The following is a 23,594-nucleotide window of genomic DNA, read 5'->3' as shown; positions in this document are numbered from 1 at the left end:
ACAGCAGATCTTTAATGTATTGTGGTGCTGAGCCGTTCAGTGATTTATAAACTAACATAAATAGTTTAACGTCTTTTCTCTGAGCTACATGGAGCCAGTAGATGGACTTTATAACTGGGTGATGTTCTCTATCTTCCTGGTTTTAGTGAGAACACCAGCAGCAGCAGTGTTCTGGATCAGCTGCAGCTGGAGGATTGATTTTTAGCCAGTTTAAACAGTTTAGATAACTTTACACATCTCTGTACTTCTATTGTCTTTGTATTCAAGGTTATACTGACATTTTCTAACTTTAAACTCTCACACATAGTCTGGCGTACTGTGTGTTTTCTGTAACCGGCGCAGACTCCAGCCTGCTGATGGTTGAGGCTTCATAGTGGAGCATACCAATTCAGTGATTCTTGAGAATAGGGACAAAACAAGTCCTATGGATAAAGCACAAAATTTTAATAAAATATACACAAACTATATATTTTTTCAAATATCTAACTAAACTAACCTGGGTCATGTGAGCACAACAATGTATGTTTTCCTGGTGTTTGCTGAATATTTTTTTTATTTTAAACATTGTAGTAGGTGGCTGGTGTCTTTAAAATCCCTTGTCCAGGAGCAGAACTCAATAAATTATAATAGTTTAAAACAATTAAAGAAATACTAAAATCATATATTATGACAATTAAGTATAAGTAGTCATATAAATAATTATAAAAGTATCAATAAATTGAATTAAAAATTATTTTTATATATTTTCCAACTCCATTGAAATTTGNCATGATAAATGATAAACCAAATTTTCCCCCACTGAAAAAATTTAACGGTTTGATATTCTTAAGTTTGTCAGTGTGAGATACTGCTGCTATAGTATTATAAATATGTATATTAAGGCTTGTAATCCATCTTTACCAGGTTTCCAATGAGTCTGGAGTGTGGTAAAGTTAAACTTCTCCTCCATTTTGTCTCCTCTGAACAGAATCATTGGCAGTGATTGTCACAAAGAGCTATGATGAGATCGAGCTTCCAGGTCCACCGTCTAAGCCCCAGGTCACCGACGTTACCAAGAACAGCGTGTCGTTGTCGTGGCAGCCCGGGATGACCGGAGCCTCTCCTGTCTCTTCCTTTGTCATTGAAGCTTTCAGGTTCGTTTACTGTCCAGTGCTGAAGTTGATTCTGGGTCTTTAAATTTTCCTAAAGTTTTGACCTAATGTTGATTTTAGTCTGTTCTAATTTCTCTTTAATAACAACAACATAAACACAGTTTTCAGTATATTAAAAATTTCTAAAAATTTCCCAAAAATTGCCAGCTCAAAAGTATGAAATGGAGTGACTACTTTCTGTAATATGTTTTCAGCCTTCCTGTTAATCTGTTAAAAGCGCTCTCTCTCTCTCTGTGTGTTTATCTCTTTCTCTGTCTGAATGAACAAGATAGTTAGAGCCATGTCTTGACATGTCAGAAATCACACTTTCCATTTAAGTCAAGTCAATGTTATTTGTATGTCACATTTCATCATCAAGGCAGTTAACGTGCTTTGCGTCATAAAAACATAATACAGTCATCAATTATGAAACAAGCAACAAACATTGCATTTTGTCAGATGTCTTCATCAAACTCATCAGTACCTATCAGATATGTCAATACTCCAGTTTTTATGGGTCAGAAGCAACTTTAAACAAGTGAAGTTTTAGCCTTGATTTAAAGGAACTCAGTGTTTCAGCTGTTTTGCAGTTTTCTGGAAGTTTGTTCCAGATTTGTGGTGCATAGAAGCTGAATGCTGCTTCTCCATGTTTGGTTCTGGTTCTGGGGATGCAGAGCAGAACCAGAACCAGAAGACCTGAGGGGCCTGGATGGTTGATACAACAACAGCAGATCTTTAATGTATTGTGGTGCTGAGCCGTTCAGTGATTTATAAACTAACATAAATAGTTTAACGTCTTTTCTCTGAGCTACATGGAGCCAGTAGATGGACTTTATAACTGGGTGATGTTCTCTATCTTCCTGGTTTTAGTGAGAACACCAGCAGCAGCAGTGTTCTGGATCAGCTGCAGCTGGAGGATTGATTTTTAGCCAGTTTAAACAGTTTAGATAACTTTACACATCTCTGTACTTCTATTGTCTTTGTATTCAAGGTTATACTGACATTTTCTAACTTTAAACTCTCACACATAGTCTGGCGTACTGTGTGTTTTCTGTAACCGGCGCAGACTCCAGCCTGCTGATGGTTGAGGCTTCATAGTGGAGCATACCAATTCAGTGATTCTTGAGAATAGAGACAAAACAAGTCATATGGATAAAGCACAAAATTTGAATAAAATATACACAAACTATATATTTTTTCAAATATCTAACTAAACTAACCTGGGTCATGTGAGCACAACAATGTATATTTTCCTGGTGTTTGCTGAATATTTTTTTTATTTTAAACATTGTAGTAGGTGGCTGGTGTCTTTAAAATCCCTTGTCCAGGAGCAGAACTCAATAAATTATAATAGTTTAAAACAATTAAAGAAATACTAAAATCATATATTATGACAATTAAGTATAAGTAGTCATATAAATAATTATAAAAGTATCAATAAATTGAATTAAAAATTATTTTTATATATTTTCCAACTCCATTGAAATTTGGCATGCTGGCAGGGCTACGATGTTAACACTGCTTCCAGTTTGCTGTGCGACACTGAGTGAGCATGTGATCGTAAAAATGTTCTTTTGTCCAGCAAACATCTGCTTTGAGCCAACACTGAGTCTGCTTGGAGCATGTGAGGAGTTTCAGTCTTTCTTGGGGTTTAGTGTCGCATTTACAGATCTGGAGTATCATAAGGAAACTGGACTGAAAAACGGTGTGAATGCATCTTTTCTCTTCTCTTACAGTCAGTCTGTGAGCAACAGCTGGCAAACCGTGGCGGACCATGTCAAGACCACCCAGTTCACCGTCAAAGGTCTCCGTCCCAACACCATCTACCTGTTCATGGTCCGAGCCGTCAACGGCCAAGGCTTAAGTGATCCGAGCCCAATGTCTGAACCTGTTAGAACTCAAGGTATTCCACATTAGCATAAAATAATAAGTCTTTATTTATTGAATACTGTAATAGTCACTTTTTTATGTGGTTTTTTTCTCTCTTATTTTTATGAGTATAACTTCTATTTTATTACACGCTGCGGCCTCTGTCTCTTTCTAAAAAGCGATCCTCGTCATCCTCTCTCAGCAACTTTGCGGCAGATAGCCGCACTGAAGCATTGCAGAAAGTTCCAGAGGTCAGATTCTTCAGCTGAGCTCAGCTCATTAAGGCTACACTTAAGCAATTATGTAAAATAAGCATGTCTACTTTTGGAAGGCCTAACAGCATTATCTCCTTCCACGCTTTGATAATCTTTATAGCGGTGGAAAATGACCATCTCCAAAGCCAGAGAGGATTTGATTACGTCCTAAGCAGACCACAGTCTTCGGTGTGTAGAAAAAGTTTCCATTTAGAAGAAAAAAAGAAAAACTGGAAAATATAATAAAAGCAGTCTTTATCCACACTCTGTCAAATAAATGCAAAAAAAAAAAAAAACTAAATCGTAAATCTGATTTTCAGCAAATAGCCTAATACTTTAAAGGTGATATGTGATGACTTGTCTTCTGTGAACTCTTTCTATCCGGGTGGGCGGAGGTTCAGGACTGTGTCGCGCTGTCTTTTTTTCTTTTTTCATTTTAAAATACAATTTCCTCCTGTGAGTTTTCCTCTGTGTGTCGGTATATAACTCACACAGTGGGTCGCTTTTTTTTTTCTTTTTCACCATTCTCATGATCTCATATAGTAAAATTTTTACTTCTTTTAACATAAAACACATGTGGGGGAAGGAAAGAGCTGGAAAAGTGTGTCATAGTGTCCATTAATCTTCCATCTAATGTGTCCGAGGGTCACAAATTCTGAGTTCATTCGCCACTGCGGTTGCTCAGTCAGACCAGAGGACGTGCAGAAAAGTCCCAGATAAACATTTCAAACCCAATTTTTTTCTCCGTAGTGAGAGAAAGCGGCTTCATTTTTCTCCCTTTTCTACTCTATTTTTTTTTTTTTTATATTTCAATTTTTTTCTAGATATAAGCCCTCCAGCCCAGGGAGTGGACCACAGGCATGTGCAGAAAGAGCTCGGAGAGGTCATAGTTCGCCTGCATAATCCTGTTGTCCTGGGTCCCACCACCATTCAGGTCACATGGACAGTAAGTGACTGATGACTAAATCCGATTGCTGTTTTGTTTTTCTGACCTGCAACATGTTTAAATGTTTAAACATGAGACACTATATGTGAAAAAATAATGAGATTACTGTGAAAGGCCTCAAAAAATCCAACTGTTATTTACGTAGATATTTTTTATGACTGAACAATTGTAAAACTCAAATTTTTTAAGTATATTTTTTAGTGGAAAAACATGTTTAAAACATTAAAACTAGTTTTTTTTTTCTTCCATTGCTTCTGAATATGAAGTCATGATAGAGTTACATAGTGTTAATCCGAGTTATTTTATTTTTTCAATTTCCGTGTTTCCATTTACCAAATTTATTTTCATAATTACATTAGCTACTGCTGCAGTGGGAGGAGTTAGCTTAGCTTCTGCTAAAGTAAGTGAAAGTTAAGACAAGGAAAAGCTTTTGGTATGGGAGGTGAAAGGTTCCCAAGCCATTTGCAAGAGAAAGAGGCCCACAACATCACAGAACCTCCACCGTACTTAACAGTGGATATGGATATAAGTTTGTTTCATGTCAAAACCGCAGAAATTGTTACAGAAATTAAATTTTAGTTTTACTTGACCAAAGCACATTTTTTAAGTTAACCTCCTGACTACCAGGAAAAAAAATATTGTCCAATCACCATTTTTTTTAAATCCCACATTCTTCGTAAGGTAATAAAAGGTTTTATGCACTTACTTTGTATCGTCCCATAGAATGTGTTATTACTGATGAACACAATTTTTATGTATTAGAAAAAGATACGAACAAAAGTCCCACCCCTTCATATGTGGTATCATTGAAAAGCCCTAAATGTCCTCTCCAGATACCAAAAGGAATTAATTCAGTAGAATGCAGGGAGTGGGAGATATTTAAGTTTAGAAATGTCCTCTACAGAGGACAAAAATGAACTACTGGTAGTCAGGAGGATATGAAAGAGAAAGAGATGGAGTTTATCAAGCAATACACTATATGTAATATGATAAATGCTTGTGTATGTTTTTAGTTATTCTCTTTTGTGGTGTCGCCAAGATGCAATCAGCAGATCTTATAAGATCTAATGATTGTATTGGAGACTTGGTAAACCCGATTGGTGACTTGGTCTTGTTAAAAATTATATTTATATCTAAAGAAATTAGAGTAAGCAGTTAATAAGTAGAAATTATGAAAAAGTACAAGCAAATTAAAGTATAATGAAAAGAAATGTCTCATTCACATGTATTTTATCCATTTCACATGTTCTCTTTCTTGTCTTCCCTCTTTTGAAGTGTCACTTAGAGAAACGGACCTGTGTGACGTTATATTTATACTTGATCACTTTGTGCAACTCAAAAGTATAAATTTCAGAATTGCTTCATTTTTTCTTTACAAGGACAACCTTTCTCTTCTGTTTACTTAATGTCCTGAGATGAAATGTTGGTTTTCTCATTTTTTCAGTCAGATATTGTGGTTCTGGAGTAAAAGTTGGATTTATTCTGAAGCTTTCCCCGGTACTTTAAAATGTGTGTCGAAGGTTTCCTTATCTCCCTTTTATTGTTTCTCCATCTTTAGTTCTGCAGACGCCTGTCATAAAACCAAGATAGTTGACATTAAAAATCCATCTTTGAAGCTTCTCCTGCAGGCGACCGTTTGTTTTATGTTGTGGGGATTTTTTTTTTTTTTTTTTTTTTTTTTGTCAGCCCGTTCCCTCCTGACTACAGCTTTTGAAATATTGTAATTGGCGACTTTAAAGTAACCAAACATCAAATGGCTGCAGAAATGGTTTCTTTAACGACAACCAGAATCAAAGGAAATGTCAGAGACACCTGGATGTTCATCAGTCCTCCATCTTTCCTCCCTAAAACAAAGTCTGCCCTGATAAATTAAAATATCGCTAATGGTTGCGAAATCTGGTTTTGCTGCAGAGGTAATGCGTTTATCTTCCTATATGCAAGGTCTGTCTGTGCTATGTGGGTTTGAGGGAATGAAAAAGAAAAAGGAAGCATCTCCTGCCTGGATGCGAGCGGTTTTTCTATTTTAATTGCTTGGTAATGAGGACATAAATGTCGCTCGGATTCTTAGAGGCTGAGGTGTTCATTCGTTTATGTTGAGCACGGTGCCATAAATCACTCAGTTGCAGGTATTTACCTCACATCACTTAGCAGATGGGGTGGCGGTTAGCATTTTTAAACGAACAACATGAGCAGTTTTCCCGCTGACATGTTTATTGACCCCTGCAGTAAGCCTCCCCCCACTCCATTTCCCTCCTCCAGAACTAGCTGCTAATTTAATGCTAAACCCTTTTGCTTTATGATTGTAACGTGAAGCTAACACCAAACCGTGATGGCCTAAATCAATCAGGAGTCCTTTTTTTTTCAGTAAGCAGAGATTTCCGCTTTTTATATTTCCAAATCATCCCATTAATAAGAGTCCAACACCAACAAGGTTGTGGGTGGGAGTTGGGGGGTTGAGATCCATTGTGCTGATTTACTCAGTCTGTGCTGGTGAAAAACAGCTGCTTAATATCCCACTTGAAAGCAGCACTGACTTCCTCTACTGTTAACAAGCCATTACAGTGAGTTATGTGCTGGCTCCTCCTCTGCATAAATTCAGCTTTTTTTTTTCTTTCTGTTTAACTAAGTGGCCCAAATTTTAAAGGAAAGCCCTGTTTGGGGCTTTTTTCCATCACAGAGATCTCGTCTTAGGTCTTTTTTTTTTTTAAGGGGAAAATGTCTGCTAAAGACACCTCTGCTGTGTGTTCCCATGGGAACATGCATTTGTGGCCGCATGACGTTCTTATAGTTGTGAGACGTGCTTTAAGGTGTCACCAGGTTTTATTTATTGTAGGTACGGGACATACGTTCCATCCTTTAAGGTGGAGTTGTTAGCTTGAGCTAGTGTCAGGGTGGGTATAATTGAGCAGAGTGTTGCATGGCTGGTGATAAAAGCCCCATTAAATAAGTAACAGCTCCTAAAGTGGCATGCATGCAGCCTTGTAAAGCATGCTGCAGGAAAACACCACTTAGTCACCTTCATGTGCTTTCTTCCCAACCATAACCTTGACTTTATTGCTTCCCCAGGTGGACCGCCAGTCCCAGTTCATCCAGGGTTACCGGGTTCTATACAGGCAGACGTCTGGGCTTCCTTCGCCAGGGGCGTGGCAGACCCAGGACGTGAAGGTGCCCTCGGAACGCAGCGTCGTCCTGTCATCGCTGAAGAAGGGCATCGTCTATGAGATCAAGGTCCGGCCGTACTTCAACGAGTTTCAAGGCATGGACAGCGAATCGAAGACGGCGCGGACCACTGAGGAGGGTGAGACTCAAACAAATTGAGTTTATGGAGATTAGCCTCTAGGCTAGTTGAGTGTGTTCTTCTGTTTTTTTTTTTTTGTTTTTTTTTTTATCATCATTTCAATGTATATCTTTGTAATGTATATCTCTTTTTATATTGTTGACTCATGTTTGGCAGTGCTGCTGCCAAACTTCCCGTAATCCATTGCACAGTAACCACACACCTACACTGTGATTGGAAACTTTACACAACTCCTGTAAAGATGAGCTGTCACCCAGAGCTTAATTTATAGAGACTCTGACAAGGCCATAGCGCAGCGTGGTAAAAATCACTCACGAGGACACGAGGGCCTTTGTTTGAATGAATTTACTATTTTGACCCTTGCAGGGAGGAAAACTGTGTGCATCAATACCATGGCAGCCTTTGAGTTTAATGACTTGAGTTAGCTTATATGGTTGAAGACTTATATAACGCATCCTCTCAAAACCACAAAAAGAAAGATACAAGCGCTTCGATGTGGAGGTGAAGCCTATCTTAACAAAGCATATACAGGCCTGCATGTGTTGGGAGACAGTTCACATCCTGTTGTGTTGACAAGCTCATTTATTTCCCTTTCCTCAAGGGGACCGTATCTCCTGTGGCCAGCGTGTGTATGCACTGCTCACACTGACTGGCCACAGGAGTGGAACTGCCACCACATCCCAGCTGTCCCCAAAACGCACGCACACACGCGCACACACACGCACGCACGCACGCACGCGCGCGCACACACACACACACACACACACACACACACACACACACACANCACACATGCCAGCAGACCTATCTCCTGTAGACCTCAGAGGCTACATGTCCCAGCTATTACCTGTGCTGATGGTATCCCCCTTTCCTGTCCTCTGTTCATAGTCCGGTTTTCCAGAATTCCAGCCGTTTTCCATTTCTGTCATAATGCAGCTTCTGTTTCTTTTCATAAATAATACACTGTCAGACACTTTGCTCTGGGCTATTCAGGCTGCCTTGGATGACTAATGGGGGCCAGAAAAAAAATCGAGTTCAAGAGGTGATTAAAACTTAGGGTATCCATTAGCTAACACAATTAGAGAACTCCATGAGAAGGTTAGGGCAACTGAAACTATTCCCTTTAACCATTGAACCTCATTCTCCATATAAATATTTACACGGTCTTGAAAAATTATTAATAGCATTTACAGTTCTTATACATTTGTACCACAGACCTTGGTGTTTTCACACACCTAACTATTAGGTGACATCTGGTTACTTCAGATGTCACCTAATAGATAGGTGTGTGAAATTGGTTTTCAGTATAAAAACGCCTTTTTTTTTAAGGCCTTAATGGTCTGGAGAACATTAGTTAACAAGAACACATCACAGAAGTGTTTGTCATCCCAGCATGACAAACACTTCTGTGATGTGTTTGTCATGGGACTGTATTTTCCAGTCCCATTTTATAGCTCAGTCAAGTTACTGTTACCTTCAGCACCTTCATGACTTGGAAGAAATTTGTCTTTGCATTTTGATGCCTTAAAATTGGACCTCTGTTTCTTTAAGAAGCGCCGCTTTTAGCATATCATCACAACATCTCATGATGCTGTTTACAACCATTCTCAGGCGCATTGGACTGAGAAGTAGTTTGTATGATGAGCTCAGCAGACTCACAGTTCACCAGGTGTTTAAAGACTGCTGCCGCTAGTCTGGAGGAGCAGATGGGAAGAGGCGTGGGGGAGAGGTAGGCTACAGGGAGGAGCTTTGTGGAAATAGGTGTAGCTGTGTGAGTGGAAGTGTTTATGCCCCCTCTGAATGGTTGTTATGGGAGATTCAAGGATTCTTCAAACATGAAAGAAAGAATCAAAGCAACCAGCAATGATGGAATAACATTATGAGATGTTATAAAGATAAAAAATGTTCTTAGTGAGTTAAGGATATAATGGAAAGAAGAATGGGCAACAAACTTAGTTGAGACATCACGTAAAACACTTAAAGATGTAAAAGCAGTTAAAGTGAAATTCCAAAGAAGTGGGCTCTACTTGACTTCTGAAGGCGACTGATTTTATTAAAGTTTGTCAAAGTAAAAGGAACTAAATAAAAATGCACATCACACTTTTCCAATTTTCATAAAGAATATTTGAAGACCTTAGATTGTTAGGCTACAAAATCCCAGTTAAATCATTTTAGGTTTGTGGTTATAATAGGTTTGTGTGAAAAAATGTGAAATGTTAAACAAATGCCTTTGCAGTGGTCTGTGTACCTAGGCTGATAAATTGATTCTGGCTCCCATCTCATTACACCTGAAAGTATACATGAGGTGGAGTACACTTTAGGCAACAACAGTCCTTATTCAGGAAGAAAGGAAAATTATTTGTCGTCACCTAAATGTTCATTTGTTGGCTAATTTTCCACGTCGCTCTCTAGGGAGATGCCACACCGCCTACGCCTTGTCATTAACCATTGGCTACTTTTTAGTAATGATCAGCTCTGTTTGTCTTCCTCCCATCATTCAGCACAGCATGGTGAGCACATGCGAGACAGGGGGGTCACATTCCTGCCTGCCATACATCACTCCACTAATGGCCCTATTAGCACAGCCTCCAAGGCCTCTAATGAAAAATGTGTATTGTTTAGCACAAATATGCATGATAATCAGCTGCTAAATCATTCATAACATTAACTTTGAACGACATTGCCTCTGATGGCTTCCGCGGAGAAGCCAGGCACTTCATCACCTGATCGCGACACAGTGGCTTATTGGCACGGATCCGGGCGCGTTCGCTCAATCAGATGCTCACTCGGTAGATTGTTTCTAATCTGGCCAAGGTGTTGAGTTCATCATTAGAACCATTCATCTTCCACCGTGCCAGGGCCTCCTGGCTCTCCTGGGGCCCGTGTGGCCAATTGCGCTGAGGGATGAGCACAGATTTACGGGGTTACACATGCCATTTTGGATGGAGGTGAGGTGAGGGAGAGGCAGCACCAGGAGTAATTGACCTGTCAGTATTCCGCCACGCCAATCCTTCCCCACCCTGCAACCTGCCAGCCACTGCGGAAATGAGAAAACATTATTTTTAAAGCGTTTTTTCCAGTTGGGCCAACTGTTATTTATTTTTTTTCCTTCTCATGCTTTGTGGGGTCAGAAGATTGTTGCCGTCAGAATAACAATGGAGGTTTATGAAAGCCCGGGCTGTTCTTGTTTCCATCCTCTCCACCTGTCTGCCTGCGGACGGAGCTGATGCATTCCCGGGTACCTCCCCCGTCCCTACCTGCTGACTTAAGTTTCATCCGCCTGATCGATGAGAGTCTGTCGATGTGTTTACTGAGACATTGTTTCCCACCTATTAAATGCCTTTTTTTTTGCGTTTTCATATTTGTTTGGCGTCTGTTCTTCATCCCAATAAGCCTATTGACCCTTGTGCCAAACCAGTCAACGACAGAGTCTTAGCATGACTGAGAAGTCTCGCCTGACTCTGCCAGGCCATCATCGCACAAATCAATACCAGTATCCTCTGTGCAAATCCACCAGAGCAGAGCAGAGACTGATATATGAAATCACAGTGAAATGTTATAAAGACAGCCGACAGCCATGTCAGATCTGACCTGATCTTATCCTTACAAACCCGCAGTCAACTGTGCCTTCCCTACAAAATACTATTCTTTTTCAAAGGCATGGCTACTGGTGTTGTCATTGTTTTTTCCCCCCCTTTTCTCTTATGGTTCAATTTCAGGGACTCTTACGGAAGAATAGAATACCCATCAAAGGTACTAAAACCTCAAAATTTTAATGTCTTACCAAATTGACCCAACTGGCTGGGGAGAAAGAAGTCTGGATAGTCTGCTGCGCCGCAAATCGATCCCAGATGAAACGGGAGGTGGATGGATGGCAAATATTTGACTTTGGAAGTCACTTAATTAGAAAATATTTATATAGGTTTGTTAGAGAACATTAGTAAACAAACCAAACAAGGAAGACCAAAGGACACAGAAGACAGGTCAAGGATGAAGAAGTGTAAAGTTTTATTACATCATAAGCCCTAAGGTTGTAATGGGTAACCTTTAGATAATATGAGATAGACAGTCTGTGGTAAAACAATGAGCTCCTCTGCCTGTGGTCCTACTGCTATCTGCAAAAATTCACCGCTCAGTTAGAAACAACTAATCAGAGCCAGGAGGAGGGGTTTAGCCCTAGCTCTCTGCTATGCTGCAGCTCTTTCCTGACGTTAATGTTCAGGATAGTTAACATGATGGCTGATGAACAGTTTTCCTGCAATGTTAAGTTGTTCCTAAGCCATCAGCACATTTAGCAAGGATGATTTCCAGCAGTAAGGCCCTCCTCCTGGCTCTGATTGGTTATTTCTGACCAGAAAGTGATTATTTCTGTAGGAGCACAGAGAGGAAGCAGAGGAGCTTGATTTTTTCACAGATTATCTGTCGCATACAGTCACAACTTAGTGACAGTTTTTTGAAATATGGGGGGAAAAAAATAAAAACAGATTGTTTATAAAAGTTACATACTACAGCTTTAAGCTTCTCATTGAGTAAAACAGATTGGTGTTAACAGCATTGTGCCAGTCTGTTTTGTAAAGTTCCAGTAAGTAGATTAAAGCTTATGTGTGTGATGTCTGTAAACATTAGAGAGTCTCTGTATATTTTCCATTTCCCATCGCTGACTATTGAGAAACCGTTTTAGAGCCGGGCCATACTGCGTCTGACCATTGCTCCTAATTCTCTTTCAGCTCCCAGCGCCCCCCCTCAGCAGGTAACCGTCCTGACAGTGGGAAACCAGAACAGCACCTCCATCAGCATCTCCTGGGACCCCCCTCCGCACGACCACCAGAACGGCATTATCCAGGAGTACAAGGTCCGTTTCAGGAAGCAAGCGCCATCCATTCCCACCGCACCTCTACATGACTACATTAAAATCAACTTTTTCTTTTTTTTCTTCTCAGATCTGGTGTCTGGGGAACGAGACACGTTTCCACGTGAACAAGACGGTGGACGCAGCCATCCGCTCCGTGGTGGTGGGAGGGCTGCAGGTGGGCGTGGTGTATCACGTGGAGGTTGCTGCCAGCACCAGTGCAGGAGTGGGAGTGAAGAGTGAACCTCAGTCTATAATCATCGGTGAGATAAATTGATAGAAATCTGTCGCAGCCTTTTGGCGTCCACTTTTTAAGAGAGAGTGATGCTGGAGGGAGCGGGGAGAAAGCAACCAAACAGATGATATTGTTGAAACGGTGTTGTTTGGAAATGCACTCTGACTGTGATTTATGTGGAGCTCTGGCAGATTTTCTCTGATTTGACCCATAACTGATGACTTGGCCTGCAGCGTGTTCTTATTTCCCCAGTGTCACTCACATAATCCATCTCTGAGAGCAGAACACTGAGCTTGCACTCATAATATATTTTTTTTTTTTTTTTCTTTTTCGTTTGCTTGTCTTCAGAGGTGCCTGCGCTCAGACGGCTTTGGCAGAACAATGTGGATCAGCGTCTTTTCGGCATGTCGCAGTGTTTGTGAATAATCCACGTGTTTGTTACAGTGAGAAGTTAGCGGTGTTACAGTGAGGTGCTTTGTGATTCTGGTTGTGCCTCGCTGCTAGAAATATTTGTCAAGCCGGCTAGCGGGAGTTGACGTGGGATTGGGGATCAATAGAGACCGTGGCGCTCTGCTCTTATTTCATGTGGTGTGTTGCAGTGGCGGTGGAGTGAATTAGAGGCTGAACAAAGCAAACAGCCTGATCACCTGGGGCTTTGCTGTGAGCTGCTAGACTTTGTCTTTTCCAGTCTGATCATTGTGCTTCATCTCACATCCTTTTTTGCTCTTTATTCAGCTTTGACGGTCAGTATCCTCCTCTACAGCTTAACAAAACCTGACAAAACCTTAGACGAAGCACAGCAAGACCAGAATGTCTTGGAAAACTTGCACAATTTTTGATTCTACTCAGACGACTTTATTTGTCGCAGAGGGGCAATTTCAGAACACATGAATAGTACAAATATACTCAAAAAGCCTCTTTAAATGTCCTGAATAAACTCTGATCCTTTAGAGGTGCAGAAGAAAAGTATTCCCAGAGCATGATGCAGCCAATACCGTTGTTTAAAGGTGAAGACGATGTGCTTATGTCTGCTAGCAAGAGATAAAACCTTAGATTGGTTAACAGACAAGATAGGACTTCATCGATATGAACATTTTTGGTCAATATCACTATCTGATATTAATATTGCTCTTTTGGCCAAAAACCAATATTTACCAATATTACATGTACTTCACCATCTTTTTGACAACTTGAAATAAAATGGCCACACCTCTGACTCCCCACAATCCTTTGCTCCATCACTATCACTGTCACATGAGCACACAAAAACCACATGACCGACCTCCTTCACTGCCTCTCCAGAAACAAATCCCAAAATATTCTCTTATGTCTGGGTCTGTATCTGGAATAGCAGAAGCATATGTCCATGTCACTGGATTGAAGACATTAACTATAATATGGTATGAAACATGTTGCAAAAGTAGTTGTTGCTTTTGAGCTTGAGTCGTCAATACAGTGAATTTGTTTAGATTAAGGTGAAATGTTGGTTTTCTTTCTGTATTTCTGTAGTTCTGTTTGTTCACATCTGCACATTTAAAGTTGGGGTATGTACCCTTTCTTAAAAAATGTTTTTCACGTATTTGTTAAAACGTATGAAACAGCTAATGTATAAAAAAAATCAAGCTCAATTGCCTAGTTCAGGGAGGAGGAGGAGCATGAGTTGTTCCACAGATAACCTGTCTCATATTGTACTGTAACAACATGGAGACAGTTTTAACAAATATGTAAGAAAACAACATTTTTACAAAACTTACATACCCCAGCTCTGCTAAAAATGATCAAGACCTGCTTATTTTTAGCTCTGTTCCAAACAATCCTTTGTGTATTTCCTACTGTGAACAAACATAATATTTCAAAGTCACGGAGTGCTTCATAGATGACTGAAGTTTCCCGCGAGAGATTTAAAGCATACGTAGATTTTTTTTTTACCCCCCCCTGTTTCCCTTCACATCTTGGTGCTGATACATGCGTATTAATCTCATCTACTTTGTTTGTGTGCCCTCAGGGAAAGAGTTCCGGGACGTGATCATACACGGAAACCGGAACAACAGCATCACGGAGCAGATAACGGACGTGGTGAAGCAGCCGGCCTTCATCGCTGGCATTGGAGGCGCCTGCTGGGTCATCCTCATGGGCTTCAGCATCTGGCTCTACTGGAGGAGGAAGAAGAGAAAGGGTCTGAGCAACTATGCAGGTTAGCAGCGGCTGGCTCCTCAGGTGCCTCAGCAAAAATGATGAAAAATAGTCCTCCACTCCTCTCTCTCTCTCTGTGCTCATTTTTTTATTGTTTTTTTTTCCTCTCCCTTCAAAGCGAGAATGTTTTATCATTAGATCATTATCCGTCAATACCATAGCTGCTGCTAGCAATATCGTCAAGATGGATGCTCTGTTCCGGCTCCGCGGGGAGACAGATGTCAGCTCGGATCGTTTCCGGAAGGCTGCTGTTTTTTTGTTTTTTTTGACAATTCCACCCACAGAGTTATTAGCCCAGGGAGGGGGGAGTCGAGGTGCCAGAATGGAGTGGTTGGAGCCGTAGCTGTAGTCCAGCTCTACGCCCACACACTGACCCTTACATGTTCATGGTCGATATCCCCAAGCCAGTCCGCTTCCTCTGCCAAGTGCAGTGGCTTTCATTACAGAGGTGGAAATGGAAATGAACTCTCTTTGGGGTTTTTTTTCTTTCTCTATTTGTAATCAGATATTCAAGAAAAGCACATTTACGGGAATACATTTGCTAATTTTTCCGGGGAAAAGCGTGAACTGCAGCAGTGATGTTTCCTGTTTCATCTTCATGTGCTACGTTTTGTGTTTTGTTTTCTGTTTGATTTGTGGCACCTGCTCACCGGCCCCTGCTTCTCTGGCTGCAGCAGTGCATCTCAGCTCCACTCCCCCTTACACACACACACGCACGCACACAAACACATCCCCTCCTCTCAAAGCACTGCTTTGCTCTGCATGCTTTTTTAACACACAACTTTTTCTGTCTTCTTGTTTTGCAGTTCAGTCCTTCACCTTCACCCCTGCAGGTACTGTTCATTTGTCCCATCACCTCCCCTCACCCTAACCCCCTCCCAAGCACAGTCATCCTCCTACCCGATTGAACTTCCCATGCTCAGACTACAACACTCTTGATCATGGCTAATAAAAAAAAATTAAACCTCACACAGGTGGAAACAGTTTAACCTGCCAAACAACATTTACAAGTCAGTTTTTGCTATTAGCCGTGATTTTTAACCCTGCATACCGAAATTATTTCCCTGCCAAGCCTAAAGCCGTTTTTTTTCTTTTTTCTTTCTTTTCTTTTTGTTCGTCTGTCATAGCAATCTGGTTCTGGTTTCCGAGCTCGGTTTCATTCTATCCATCTCCCTCCTCCTGCTGAAATGTTCCTTTTAGTTTTATTTCCAGTGATCAAATCATGGTGTGCTTTACCTGTCTACATTCCTGTAGTTTCATTTAGAAAACTGGCTTTTCCTTTTGTTCAGGACGACTTTTGTTTATTTTTCTTTTTTCTGTAACATCTTTTACACACAGCTTTGGGTTGGACCTTCTCAGATTCCTTGGTTAAAATCTAATGTTAAAGGAGCGGTGTTGTGTATTGTACAAACACATCGTGCCATTTTGTAGCACAAGCAAGTAACTATGTTGTTTATTTATTTTTCTATCTCTTTTTTCAACTTTTCCATAAAGAAGTCAGAAATGGAGAAAAAAAACACAATACTGGGGACGAAACCAATACATTTAAGCACAAGCTTATGATACCTTCACTTTGATATAGATAAGCATCATCAAAATCAAAGCTATCTTAGCTTCAGTACAACATAGCTTTGATGTTGAACTGACATCTTGAACAACTTTGATGTTTAAAAACACCAAACCCTGGCCAATAGAAGTAATAAAAGATAGAAAAGGAAAATAAAAATAAAAATGTTCTTAATACTAATAAAAGCTTGATTTAAATTTATGGAAATGTTATACATATCACGCATAATTTAAAAAAAAACTGTAACTTTGTAATTTGATGCCTTGCAGACCACCCCTGTCCCCCACTTTCCCCACTCAGCTCCTCCAGACTAGTGGCAGCAGTAATTAGCAAACACCTGGTGGAACTGCGAGTCTGCTGATTTCAATATATGAACTGTCTCAGTCCAAAGTTCCTATGAAAAGTTAACAGCATAATGAGAAGCATATCACGTTGTGATACAGTGCTGAAAAGGCAAAGTGTCAGAAAGAGCAGGAGCTTCTTAAAGAGACAGAGGCCCAATTTCAAGTCATCAAATTGAGAAGTCAAATTACATTTAAGTTATTTTTGATATATGTAGCATTTTTATAGTAACTGAAGCTAACAGTTACTATGATTGTGCTATAAAATGTCACTATGTGCCTGGAACATACATATTACTGCCCCTTCTAAGTCATTTCTGAACTTTTTAGAGACATCAGATACAAGTGATGAATGCCACACTGTAGATTTCATTTTGTAAAATTGTTTGAGAATCATTAATTCTTTTGCTTTCGCTTTGCAAGGATTAGGGTTACACTATGCTGTGCCGGTCATTACATAAAATCCTGTTGACATTTGTGGCTGCAAATGACAAAAATGGGGATTACTTTGGGATGCCTCACTTTCCCGCCTTAACCTTAAATAGAAACAATTTTGTCAAAGCATGCATGAATATGAATGTGACGTCTACTTAATCTAAAGCATTACGTCAGCACATTATGAAAGATGTGTAATCTTTGCAAAAACTGTGTGGTTTTCAGTCTTCTTAAACGCCAAAGAGGAAGCAGGCCTTTTTTTTCTTTTTTTTTTTTTAAAAAAAGCCTTTTACTGGCAAGCACAATTTAACGTTCAGTTCAGCAGAGATCAAAAGCTGAGACTGAGAGGTGATATTTGGAGCATGCATCAGAATGTGATCGAGGGGTTTTACAGTGCTGCTCTCTTTCTATTGACAATTAGCTGATGTATCGAGTGTCCTGTCTCAGTGCAGTAAAGCTGTCAGTACACCAGAGGTAAATCACAACACTGGCGTGGCACACAGCCAGCAGGAATTAGATTTGATGGAAATTTTATATGCTGATTACACTTCGTCAGCCCCCTCCCTAACACTGATGCTTATTAAAGGGGATTAATCTGCATTCATATTGGAGAAAGTGCTTATCCAGCCCAGCCCGGACTAGCCGTGTCAGTCTGGCTAACATTAAAATGCTCCTCAGCAGCCCAGAAATGTGCCAGCCCTCAGATAGAGACTTCAGAAGCTTCCTCAGCCAGCTCCTGTCAATCTTCACCCAGACAACAGTTTCCTTAAATGCAACTTCTGCCGGTGGAGGAACAAAGAGCTCCAGGCTTTGGCTCTGGTTGAATCAAGATGTCTCCCTGTCTCAAAAGTAGAATTTCTATCCACACAGAGCTGCTGGATGTAAACAATGAAGTCCTAAATGCAGTACTTTGTTGAAAGTGTTCACACCATTTGGTCACATCCCAACCACAAGCTTCAGAGGATGAAGCAAAACCTTTGATACCATTAATGTTCAGAGCGTCAAAACCAAAGTTGCAGAATGTAGCTTTTATTAAGAAAAAAAATTGCATATTTGTTAAAACATTCACTATGTTAGGACAGTAGAATATGAGACAGATGGTCTGAAAATATCAAACTCCTCTGCCGCTACTTTGTGGTCCTACTGCCATCTGCAGAAATACTGTTTATTGCAAACAGTATTAAATTAATATCTTTCCTAAAGATTATACACACAAATATCCCACTATGACATTGTGGAGAAAGGTTTTTGAGTGTTTAGAAACCCTTGAAACAATATTTATGTAAGTACTCACAACCTTTGCTTAACACTTTGTTGATCCACCTTTGATATTAATTACAGCCTCAGGTGTTTTTAAATATGATGTCATCAGCTTAGCTTTTCAACTTGACATTTGCAAGTAAGCCAGTAAAATATGGGAAGCTATTGACGGGGAAACTTGTTTGAAAAAATTGGTTGTTTCTGAACAGCTCAGTCAGAAACAACCAATCAGAGTGAGGAGGAGGATCTTAGCGCTGTCAATCAACCTAATGTACATGCTGTAGCTGTGCTAATTGAAATGAGAAACAACATACCATTACACGAAAACTGTTTGTCTACCACCATCTGTGGCCATGCTAACATAACAATAACACTGCTTACTCCTTCCAGCCCCCATGGTCTCAACTACGCTACAGCTGGCCTGGCCAACTGAATGCTAAGGCTAGTTAGCATCATTGCAGATAAACAGGGTTTTTTTTTGTAACGGTAAGTTGCTTCTCCACCATTAGCACATTTAATGGAAAGTATTGTTGTTGCGCACCTCCCTCCCTCTCCCCCCAGCTCTCTGTCTAACGCAGCATTTCTCAACGGGGGCAGTACTGCCACCTGGGGGGCGTTCAATTTCAGCCATTTTCCACTGGCTGAAATTTTTACAACAGGGAGGCGCTGGGATTCTTTTGGGGGGCGTTTGCTTGAAGGTAAACTGTACACCTTAAATGCACAACAATACCAGTTTAGACTTTGAGCAACTTGTTAAAACTGTATTGTGTAACATTAAAACATGCCTGGCTGCAACTGTATTGACGGTAGCTCTTCTTCTCTTCAGTGTTTGTTAGCTTTTGGCGCAGCTCCGTTCTCCTGCTATTGGTAGCTTCACCGCATCAGCCTTACACTGGCTGATGACGTTGCTGTGATTCACTTGTCTGGTGTCTGATTTTCAAATGTTTTATGTTTTATTGAGGATTTTTGTGCATATGTTTTGGCAGTGATGTGATCATGACAAAGCAGCAACTTATATTAAAAAGTTTTTTTAATGTTCGTCTGGATGCTGCATGCTTCCATGGAAGGACAACAGAAAATCGCTTTTATTGACACAATACCCTCACTGTGTATCCCTCAGAAAAATGAACCCATTTAAATAAAGAAATCCCTCCATGGGTCATGCCTCGATAGAGACCGTGATCTGGTATGAAACGGTAGCACCACAGCACTTCTGAATTTTATTCATCAGAATACCGGAGCTAAAAGGTTTACGTCTGTCTGCTTTTCTCCATCAATGCGCGCTTCCCGACTGCTCTGTGTCTTGTGCTGTAAAAAAATAAAAAGACGATGTGCACGTTGCATAAAACTCTGAAACAGGAGAACCGTGACAGAACGGAGTAGCGAACTATTAATCTATAAATCAATAGACAGGTCTAAATAAAGATATAATCCATGTTCCTATCCCATATTTATGTGGCATCAAAAGGATCTGGAACTTTTGTTTTCCCACTGAAAGCACACAGTAAATCCCATGTGGGTGAAATTTTATGAATGATACTCTGATGTCCCATTCTCCTGAAAGCAGCACAGAGCTGCACCACCAGAAACTCACAGAAACATTGAAGAGAAGAAGAGCTATGATTGATATTGTTGAAGTTCTATTCATGATTTAATGATCCAGAGCACAGTTTTTTTGCGAATATTTCAAAGTTTAAACTGGCATTGTTGTACATCTTTTACCTGCTCATTTTGTGTAATTTTTAACAACTAGAAAATTGCACAGAGCAAGAATATTTTTTCCACTCTGATTGGCTGCTGTTAGGATGAATGTCCATTCATTGCATTTTTCTTAGACACCTATAAAAATGGCTTTTTTGTTCTCTGGGAAATTATTTTTGACGATAAATCCAGAAACAACCATAAAATCAAACATCAACAACAGTGATAGTAATATTAATAATAAAATAATATTCAGTGCAAAGTAGTGCAGATTGAGTTTCCTAAGTCTGTTGGGATTTACCCTGTCCAGGACTGAAGTAAAGTCTGTTTAAGCTGGTATCGAGAAAGACTCGCCTGGTTTCTGACGACCTCCATCCAGATGTCCCATCCGTCTTCCCCCTGTGAATTAGCCAGACTGAGCAGCCTGCAGTCAACTCGTTCCACAGGACACACCTATTAACGGTCGCTCTTTCTCTCTTATTACAACGTGCACTTGTTACTGAACCAGGTTGGTTTTAGTGACTCGGGCGAGTCCCAAGGATGTTGTTTTAGTTTTGGGCTAAAAGCAACCTATCAAACATTTACCACCTTTTCCTCTCCAGAATCAAACATCATAGCTATTTTACAACCATCAAAGAACTTTGAGGTGACTCATTAATTGAATGTCCACAACATCTCTTAGATTTTCTTTATGCTAATTATTTTATTAGTAAAGCAATTTTGCAAGGGTCAGTACAGCTTAATTCAGTAGTGGAAATAATCAAATAAGTAAAATCAATCATCTAGACTATCTTTCCCTAATGCTGACACTGAGAACTAAAAAAGAGAACCTTTGAGAGAGACGGACAGAGTATGACATTTTGAACCCCAGAACTGGCCTGATGATGAAGGTTTTGCAGCAGGAGGCTCACAGCGCTGATCGATGACGGCAGACGTCTCTGCAGGTCTGATGAGCTTTCGCCTCTGCTTGGATGGTGAAATCAGACAGGCCTTGGGCGTTGGCAGGAAGAGTACTGACTTAGAGCGGCAGGTCTCGGGTGTTAGGGTGACTTCTTCTTGTGCGTAGCGGTACTGAGCTTCTTGTCTTGCGGCTCTGAAGTTCCCTTCACCTTGTCTCATGATCTTTCTGGTTTGTTGAGATGTAAACGAGCTGGTCTCACGGAAGGAATGCACCAGTTCTTCCTCTTTGCCTTTGTCTTTGTCTTCATCTTTTCTTTGGTCTTCATCTTTGTCTTTGGGGTCTCAACCCAGCTGATGAGAGAAGTGCAATTTGAAGCCACATGTTGCAGGGCTGACGAGTTGGTCCCCATGCACAGAACAGTCTTTGGCTCTGTGGCCCCAGCTTTTCTTCAACTGCAGAGTTCTTTGTCCATCTCAATCTTGGCCTGAAGCTGCCTGGAGGATCCAATCAACGGTTCCTCTTTTACACTCACCTTTTATAGGGTTTATCCATCACATCTGTTGGGTCTAGATGTTACTTGTGTGATTAACTTTAAAGGTAACTTTATTTATTGTTACTATTAAACTAATATCTCCACCATGGTGAAGTGGAATGATCTCAGGTTTTCTAGACAGTATACAAAGATGATTCTCAGTGCTAAGACCCTCTTTCTGGCTCTAATTGGAGGTTTCTGAAGCTTGTAGAGGGAAACCCAAAAGGTTTTTGACCCAAATCATGCTGACCAGATGGATGTAAACTTTTGAATTCAAAGAAAGTTACAAAAAAAAGATTTCTAAAACTGACATTTAGTTAATTGTTATAATGTTGGTCATTTTAACTAAGCTAACACAAGAACAATTTGGTTTGAATTAACATCAGAAAATTTTTTTCTTCAGTATATTTAAATATCTGGTCTCAACTGTAGATAATGCATATTTTACCCATTCTTTGCAGAAAAGCTTCACCCTTGTGCGTGCGAGGACTGAGGCAAACGTACAGGACTATGGAAAATGATACAAGTTTTACGTGTGTGGGGTCGGTTGGACCCCATTTCGACATACAAGGGTTAAAATCAGTCAGATTGGATGAAGGGTGTCTGAACAACAACTTTCAAGTCTTGCCTAAGATTTTCAGTTAGATTCCATCGTAGCATGGTTTTGTATTTTTAGTATTTAGTTTTAGTATATATTTTAGTCTTGATGGAAGGTGAACCTCTGTCCTCATCTCAATTCTTTTGCAGCTCAAAATACTCCACATAACCACACTTTCAAATTTTAATTTGCAAAACAATTTTGCTCTAATTTGTTTCAGTTTTTTGCATGAAATCCCCAAAAACCCATTGACTACTTCTGCAAGGTACTGAGAAGATTAATGAAGTTCTGATAGGGATTAATTGTTTTAGCAACTCCCGTCTGCAGAGTTCTCATCTGTTTTGGGAGTTCCTCCTGCCTCTCATCGGTTTTTCAGAAAAAAACAACCCATCGCTTGCCCGAGCTTGTTCTGGAATCAACTTGAATGAAACTGGAAAAAACACACACACAAAAAAAGAGGAAGAATGTTGAGTCTTCCTCTCTTTAATCTCCATCTGTGGAGCAAATGAGCCAAATTACTAACAGCTTTCCTTCCTCTCTCTCTCTGTCTTTAGTAAAGCAGTTTTCTGATATCTTTCCCTTTTTTCTCATTGGAATGAGGTGAATTCCATAAACCCAACGGTTTTCGCTTCAATCCATTGAAGTTCTTAAAAGCTTAGAACTTTCCCTGCTGCTTTGTCATCATGAGGATGCCTCAATTTAGGAGTTTTACAAGCCAGAGGGGGAGTTCTTCCTTTTATCTATGCATTTTGTTCCTGGATCAGACCACATGCATGGCTTCTGGGGATTCCTGCTAGCCACATGACCGGTGTCTCAGATAAAAGAAAAAAAAAAAAAAACCTTAAAGTGATTAATGAGCCCTCTGCCTTTTCTAATCATTTTTTTTTTTTTTTTTTTTTGGAGTTTAATCACAAATCTGATAGTGACTCGGCAGCAAAATCAAAGAGATGAAATGAGTTTTGCTTTTCATCTGGCACCTTGTCCTTGAAGAGCACATGACATCTTGATTTATGTAAATCGAAGCGATATACAGGCTGAAAAAAAAGGAACCAAAGACATTGCCCGCAGAGGGACAACTGCAACCCATGGTGAATCCATTAACAATACAAAACAAAAAGGATGAGCACTTTGCTGCTGAAGCACAAGGACAAACTGGACCAAACTAGTAAGATAGAGGGCATCGTCTTATTAGTAGTAGTGCAAAACTCCTCTGAACGTTTTCATACATCTTAGTGTTATAAATATAAACTGGAATGTCTTATTGGGTTCTTTGTGGCAGGCCAAAATAACACATTTCCTTCAATATTTTTGATAGATTATTTGTAAAGTTTGGAGTGCATTTATATTCTACCTACTTCACTTCAAAGTAAAAGAGCTGTCTAGTCATCCTAGTGCCAAACTTTGTAGTGGAAAAAGAGTTTTGTCAAAATTGGTGTGTTTTCCATTAAGCGGATTTGTTTTGAAATGTCAAATTGCGTAATTCTA

At 40.1% G+C, this 23,594-nt stretch overlaps 1 protein-coding gene across 4 annotated transcripts in view; it reads left to right on the top strand.

The window, feature by feature from the left end:
- The window catches only part of robo2 (roundabout, axon guidance receptor, homolog 2 (Drosophila)), a 545,602-nt gene that overhangs the window by 477,005 nt on the left and 45,003 nt on the right, over window positions 1–23,594 (top strand). For 3 of the 4 annotated variants that reach the window (XM_016661179.1, XM_016661180.1, XM_016661178.1), the window contains exons 6-12: window positions 2,867–3,033; window positions 4,078–4,199; window positions 7,266–7,497; window positions 12,225–12,349; window positions 12,438–12,609; window positions 14,587–14,775; window positions 15,581–15,607. In XM_016661179.1, the coding sequence (XP_016516665.1) occupies window positions 2,867–3,033; window positions 4,078–4,199; window positions 7,266–7,497; window positions 12,225–12,349; window positions 12,438–12,609; window positions 14,587–14,775; window positions 15,581–15,607 (1,034 nt within the window). The remainder of the gene's footprint in view (window positions 1–2,866; window positions 3,034–4,077; window positions 4,200–7,265; window positions 7,498–12,224; window positions 12,350–12,437; window positions 12,610–14,586; window positions 14,776–15,580; window positions 15,608–23,594) is intronic. The other variant, XM_016661181.1, reaches the window with a different exon arrangement.

Source organism: Poecilia formosa, unplaced genomic scaffold (assembly GCF_000485575.1).
Source record: "Poecilia formosa unplaced genomic scaffold, Poecilia_formosa-5.1.2 Scaffold317, whole genome shotgun sequence".
Classification (NCBI taxonomy): Eukaryota; Metazoa; Chordata; class Actinopteri; order Cyprinodontiformes; family Poeciliidae; genus Poecilia; species Poecilia formosa.
This window is presented reverse-complemented; position numbering and strand designations above follow the sequence as displayed.